The sequence below is a fragment of the Loa loa genome (genome assembly GCF_000183805.2).
Source record: "Loa loa unplaced genomic scaffold supercont3.11, whole genome shotgun sequence".
Lineage (NCBI taxonomy): Eukaryota > Metazoa > Nematoda > Chromadorea > Rhabditida > Onchocercidae > Loa > Loa loa.
The window spans coordinates 577,753-585,239 of NW_018108191.1; the positions used below are offsets into that span (position 1 = coordinate 577,753).

At 28.3% G+C, this 7,487-nt stretch overlaps 1 protein-coding gene and 1 non-coding gene across 2 annotated transcripts; both read right to left on the reverse strand.

Annotated features, from left to right (window-relative positions):
- Positions 1–1,267: 1,267 nt before the first annotated feature.
- Positions 1,268–1,349, reverse strand: LOAG_20007. The gene has a single exon. It is a non-coding gene; the product is annotated as a tRNA-Ser (tRNA).
- A 3,448-nt stretch (positions 1,350–4,797) lies between these two features.
- Positions 4,798–7,291, reverse strand: LOAG_11005 (hypothetical protein; the record flags this gene model as incomplete). Its single annotated transcript, XM_003146528.2, has 5 exons — positions 4,798–4,950; positions 5,388–5,557; positions 5,926–6,073; positions 6,570–6,772; positions 7,153–7,291. The coding sequence occupies 5 exons, from the start codon at positions 7,289–7,291 to the stop codon at positions 4,798–4,800; spliced, it is 813 nt and encodes a 270-aa protein (XP_003146576.2).
- Positions 7,292–7,487: the final 196 nt, after the last annotated feature.

The following is a 7,487-nucleotide window of genomic DNA, read 5'->3' on the forward strand; positions in this document are numbered from 1 at the left end:
TGATCATAAGTGTGGTACACAAGAAGTGTTACTCTTTCTTGCACTTTTCCACTTATTTTAATTATCTAAGAAATCTAAAAGTTTTTTTTTCTCTGTAATCATACATTTGGTAATCATATTACCTATCTTTTTACATTAATTGACTTTTTTTTTTCGTACTAATTGAGCTTTTTTTATTCATCCAAGTAATATCCATGCCTTAACATTTGGATATATTTCGATGAGTTATTCTAAAATATTCTCAAAAACTAAAAGAAACAATTTTCTAGTAATTAACTAGAAAATGTAGGGGAAGTGGTGGGATTTTCGTTGTATTTAATGGTTGAGTGATGAATAAATTTCCATTCCCTTCAGAATATTATTCTTTTCCTCCCATAAACAACCTTTAGAAGTGTAAAAGTGATGAAGATCATCTGACCGATAAGGATCTTCTGATACCATTGATATGCTATACGTCGCCAAAGACAGTTATGCCTGAGTATCAATGAGGTATCTTTACTGTAATTGTCTTATTACTAGGACAGTGTGTCCTTTATGTGAAACTATTTTATGATTACAGTTTGAATTTGTCACCTTTTTTTTGAATTAACTAAGACTAACCATTCGATACGACATAATACGAACAGTTAATACCACGCAAAACAACTTTTTTATTTCCATAAAGAAATATTTTAATATCTAAACAATACGAAGTACTTGCTGAATTAAAAGTTATTCGATAACCAAACGATGGATCTCGCTACAATTTTGCTATGTTTAAAAACTTTTTAAATCTTAAAATTCACGTCTAACACATCTGAGCAATTGAAAAGGTAATCCGCGTTATGTTTCAATGGTTTATTTCACACTTTCTAAGTTCTTATTTTTTATTTCATTTTCCTTGTTATAAAAGTAATTTTGATTCGTTTCATTCTCTTGGGGACATTCTTGTAATCGATTGCAAATTACATCTAATTGTTAGCTGCAAATATCGAAATGTCTTTATTTACATGTTTCTTGAACATTCTATAAAAATAAATTGTTTTCGTAACTTTTTCGAAGAAGTTTCTCACTTTTTAATTTATATTTTATCAATTTTTTTCATTCAACCATTTCTGGAGATATTTGGTTGGTTTTTGAAAAAAATTGAAGTCAAAAATTATCAATAATTGCCAATGAGTACATTATAAGGGCCTAAAAATCATGATTATATCAAATATTTCAAGAGAAAAGAAATTTAGCAAGATAAGATGGAAATTCCATTGCTGCTTGAATTCACAAAAGGGTGCGATCGGGATGAGATTCGAACTCACGCGGGGAAACCCCAATGGATTAGCAGTCCATCGCCTTAACCACTCGGCCACCCGATCGTGCGAACATGTGAAGGTAAACTCTCAATGGATACTTTTCATGTAATTTTTCGATATTTCTGTAATTTAAGCCAGAAATTTGTGAGATTTTTTCTCAGAATCCTTTCCAAATTCAAAATTTTGTCAACCCTAAAGAGGAATGTCATTGTGAATGGGTCACGTTTATGTTTGTCCTGAACTGTGATAGCTCATTGAGTGTTGTTGACATAAGAGTTCACACAAATCACTCATTTCTCTTTTTCCCGATAGCTGTGAGCGATCCCAACAATACTTAGGCCAGAAGAAAATTAATATATTTCGGACTTTTCGGTTTAGATCCGAATGAAGCTCTAGGAATTTCTGACTTATCGGATGACGAGTATCAATACTCCCTCTTTGTCTTCAGAGATTCAGAAAGCCTTAATGATAAAAAAAAAAAATCTAGCCCTATACGAAAATATTTGGTGGATGTATGACAAACATATATTTGGCGAATATTTGTTCCGTATCGATATTTTCGGTCTTCTTAAGTAAACATCCAATTCCATGGGTATATGTTAGTCTTCCAGTATTGGTTCAGAGCTATTTAAATCGAAACTTTCAGATAGTCATATATAAATTTCACTTTCTTACTTCTTACTTAGTATTAATCATTTCCCAAAATCAACAAGAGCTCAATCATCCTGGGACTTAATAATGAATTAAGCTTTTTTAGGTCTTGAAAAGATTGAGCTATAGTGAAACGATCTTCCTGTTGTTGGTTGTTACCGCATTAAATTAATTAATAATTAATTAGCAAGGGTAACTTTTACACACGACAATTAGTTATGCATATAAGTAATGTTCCATTTTTCCTGATTCAAAGTTTCCAAATATCCAAAAAATGTGATAAGATGAACAAACAAGAATGATAGCTGCAAATTGAACTTTTCGAGCGATAATTTTTCCATTTTGAAGTGGTAATTTGAAAGGAAATATCATCAGCTAAATAATAAAATAATGGTAATTTTCAATAAATTTATCTTAGTCATTTTTTTTTTCTCTTGAGAGAAATAGATAAGGGTAAGATGAGGAAAGAGATTGACCCGAAGTTTTAATTCATCTTTTACGCGTCAAAAAAAAAAAACAATAATTTCATTCAATAATATCATTGCACTGATTGCAATCTACAGTCACCTTTGGCTTCATTGTTTTCTTCCAGGAATCTGCAAATTTAACGGACTAAAATTTTAAATTGGAGAAATTTTAGCTTAAAAATAATTCAAATAACAATTTTTCTTTTTAGCAGTAAATAACACATTCATATGATTGGAAAGTGGATTTCATACTTTTACTTAACAAATTTGAACCACTAACAATGACTGAACTTTCATTATCATATTAGTACAGATCAGTCTTTCCTTGGGATGAAAAATTTCAAGTTAAAATAAAGATTAAAGACTCACATATAGATAAGACAGTTGCATCCATAAGGTATTACATAACTAAATATTTTAATTGTCTTCAAAACGGAGTGTTTCGGCATCTAGTCTAGAATACAATATCATCTCGAGTTGAAACTTTATCAGATAAGTTTGAGCTATGGATAATTACATATATTATCAGTTACCTTCGAAAAGATTTGAATTCCGTTTTGAAATATTCAAAAAAATTTTTTAATTTTGTCTAAAATTTGGCAAAAAAATGGTCAATTTGTCCAACTTACAATTGAAATCATTTTCTGTCATATAGAAGATAACAATTTTGTTCTATCATTGTATGTTTGATGAAACAGATTCATTAGCTTATAGTGATAATAATTATCGATGAAATTATTAAACGTTAGCAAGTTTTTTTATACTTAACAAAATGCATGGAATACCATAGCTAGCCAATAATTAATTAGAAGAACTGATAAACGCATTCCATTGTTAAATGGATTAATCATTAATTTCAATTTAACTATTTCTCAATATGCATTCAATCATTAATTATGCAAATTATGATTGTTTTGGCTCGAACCTAATTAATTAACTTTTGATTTTTGAGTGAAAATGCAAAATTATAACCACTAACTGATAAAAATGATTTTTTCTACTAGTTTGAAAAAATTTCATTTGATGTCAAAAATGGTTAAAACTACCATTACTGATTGATTGATTTTGTTGATTTATTTATTTTTAGGTTTGTTAATATATTTTCACTTTTCCATGAAAGTAATTAATGGCTGTAATCGTTTTGGTAAATTACATATTTTGAAAATTAATACATCTGCCATTGTAATGTTGGTATCAATACTTTGTGAACCTTTCCAAAATGTCATCATTAAGTTCTGTTATCTTATGATTAAAGAAGTAATCCATAAATATCTACAAAATGACAAATGACATTTTCAAAGCCTAATGAATTTTTTGATAAATGTTATTTGTATTTATCAAAAAATTTCTTTTAAAAGAAAAGAAAAATTAGCGTTTCTTTCAATGCGAAAGAAATTTCAAGCTATTAAATTAATGGATTTTGTCTTTATTTCTTATTTTTTTCAATGACGAGGAATGTAAAAATTAAAAAGTGGAAATTGATTGCCACATTTTTTTCCCGAGAAATACAAGCAGAAATCTCTCGAATAATGCATCAATTTTAACTCTAATTCATCACAATTATAATGGGTGGTGATAAAAATTAAAGCATATATGCTACCAATTAACTGGTAAATTTCTTTGACATATTGGACCAATAAATGGTTGAAACTTACCACTGCTTAATTAAGTTCAGTTCAAATTCTAACTGAAGCAAAATTAATTAATATACTGTAAAATAAAAAAACGAAATAACCAGGGATTCAAGAAGTGATATATCGGTTTGCGTTGATTTCACTCGTTGTTGTCCTCGTGATTCAACTTTTTTGATAATTTGTTTTTTACTTAATTCTGGCATAATCTTATACAAAATATGATTCCTTAGTGGCATTTTTGATAAGATTTTGTCGAAACTTATCAACGGCTCTTCCTCTGCAATGTGAATTTAATGAAATTACATTGAAATAAATAAAGTATAAAATTTCTCGAAACAAAAATTTTAGTCGGAGATTCGAAACTATTAATTATGAAAAAAAGTTCTGAATAAATTGCATACACTCCTTTCTGCAGTCTTTAATATCATATTTCTTCTTAAAAATTCCAAAAAAGTAAACTATTTTAGTATAATCTAATCATTTCTATGGGATAGCAACTATAATTCGATTGTAAATTTATTTTCAACTCATTGATTTCATCGAATTTTATTAAATATAATTATTCCAGATTGAAATTTTGCTCGAAATTTCCAATAAAGTCAAATATTTCAATGACATGCTATTATGGCCATATAAAATTAGATCATTTATTATATTCCGGAAAATATTTCGAAACTCCGATCATTTGTAGTACGCCATACATTTGAAAAGGATTGTTTTTTGTATCACTATTTTCCGGTTCAATGATTAATTAATTAATTAACCTTTTGATAGTTCCTGGTTAGCGATATTATCGCCATCATTATCATCATTATCATCACTGCTATCAGCATGGTATTCGAATTGATCATCCTTGCATTCTAGCTTTTCCAATGCATTTTTATATTCTTTGTCGATATTTTTATCCATTCCCTTGCAAATTAGAAAACGAAAAAGCAAATTTTTTTAATTTTTCAGATTTTTTTCCTAAAAATTCGAAATTTCAATTTTTTAAACATACAGAAGATTTTAACTCCTTATTAATTATAAAATGAACAGAAATAATACAAATGAATGGATGATAACAATGAATTTCTTGAGATTATTTGGCTATTGACCTTTCTTCCACTAAATAACTGTTGCGAATTAATATCAAAATTTTCTTACAGAGAAAATTTGAAAAAAGAGAAATTAAGCCATGAATTCGAATAATCAATGGTTTTGACGGACAACATAAAATGAAAATAAGAAATAATCCGTGAAAAATAATTTATTAAATCAAATTTTAAATTAATTAAGTCATAATTTTGGAAGAGAAGAAAATGAAAAATATAGAATTTCGAAGGTTTTGGCCTCGATTAATTAATTACCATAGCTAATGCTTCAATTTGTTGTTGTATAACATTAATGACAGTTGAGACTAATGCAAGGCCAATTAAGAGACATATGGCAATGTGCGCAATATAGTCCGGTTGACTGGGCAAAACATCACCAAATCCAATAGTTGTAAATGATACTAGTGTAAAATAAAGTGATGTCCCTGGAAAATAACAAAGTTGATTAACACTTCCATGCTAATAAGTTAGTGTGAGTCTAATATAGCTTTACACTCACAAATGAAAATTAGAGCAGATTCTGGGTGACACACGTTGACGTGTCAACGATGTAAAAGTACGCTCTCTAATTACTGCTACTTTTTTTTTTTTTTTTTTTTGCTTCAAACATACGAAACGAATGAGTAATTTACTGGAAGGAGAAACAAATTATATTTTAAGGAGTTTCAAACTCAATACAAACAAATAATATGAAAAAGTTGAAATTAAAAATGACATTTACTTTAAAAAAAATTGAATATTTTTGCAAAATTTAAATCGTTCAAATAAAAACTGATAATAGAAATTTCTTTACCGTAAGACCAATCATTTTCGAAAATAAGAAACAATCCGGCACAAATGAAAGCCCAAAGAATTGTAATCACAATTAGACCGCCTACCGGAAAATTGAGCAATTCCTCATTTTCGTCCAAGACTATTTCTGGTAAAATCATTTTCTCTTCCTGAATTTCAAATGAAACCGTTAACTTTTCATGTTTTTACTTGTCTAACATTTTCATAATCAGCTTATAATTCTGTTTATTATTGGACGAGTCATTTGAAATTTATTTAATTGTTATGAGAAGGAGCAAAATATGAAATGATTAAACTATTACAGCGATACAGAAATTCTGCATAATGTACCGATCAAAATTTCATTCAATACATGTAATGTTATTGATCGGGACATTTTTAGACTTTTTAGACTTTTAGAATGCAAATATCTTATTTGCATTAATTAAAGTGGAATTTCAAAAAAGTTCAAACTTTTATTTTGTAAAACCAAATGAAAGCGAATTAAAGATAAAATGTTACACATCGGTATTCATATGTTCCCAGCAATTTGGGATGGATAGACATTTTTGTGATAAAGATCGATAATTGCCTTTGTTTTCGATAATTTCGGATGGTTGAAGTTAAGTTAAAACAAACAACAATAACTGTCTAAATTGTTCTTACAATCTGTTTTTCAAGATCTTTGGAGACAAATCGGGATGACCGAGCTAATGTTTTAGCCACCATCATCCATAATATTTTGCATAATCTTGCGAATAAGCCACCTAACACGATTAGTGAGAATAATGTTAGCGGTATACCAAAGAATGCATAAATTAGCGTCAACAAACGTCCAATTGTCGTTGCTGGGTAGATATTTCCGTAACCTGAAATATATTTATTCAAAACTGAAATAGCGATACCTTTTATAAAAATAGCAATACCTCTTCCTCCCTTCTCTTCTTTTTTTTCTTGAATGTGGCACTTTTTTTTGCTAACTATGATAATATCGTTAATATCGGTGAACTATAATCTAATCTTATTTCGTTTTCTGCTTATCTTTTAAAAGTTAAATGATTGTTCATTACACTTCAAATTAAATGGTCATTAACCATACTTTATATATTAAATGATTATTGACCACACTCTGATTTGAAGGTCAAATGAGTGATTATTGGTCACAAATTAAAAGCAAACTAACTGATTATTGATCATACTGTCAACTGATAGAAGAATTTGCAAACTGAATCATTGCTATTTGCCTTACCAATAGTTGTATAAACAGTAAGTGAATAAAAGATCGATCCCCAAAATGTCCATTTAGCATCTTCCATTGTTGGATATTTTAATCCTAATTTTTTTGTTAATTTCCTTAACATTTTAATCGTTTGATTATAAGCTCGCATTGCGCTTAATCCTTTCAAATTATGTATTCGATATGCCACTTCCTAAAATTATCTCTTAAAATTTTAAAACTATTGAATCTAAGAAATTTATATAAAGTTGCATTTATGCGAATTGATTAATATTGCTGTATAATGCGTAATAATAATAACAATAATAATAATAATAATAATTATTATTATTATAGTAATAATAACA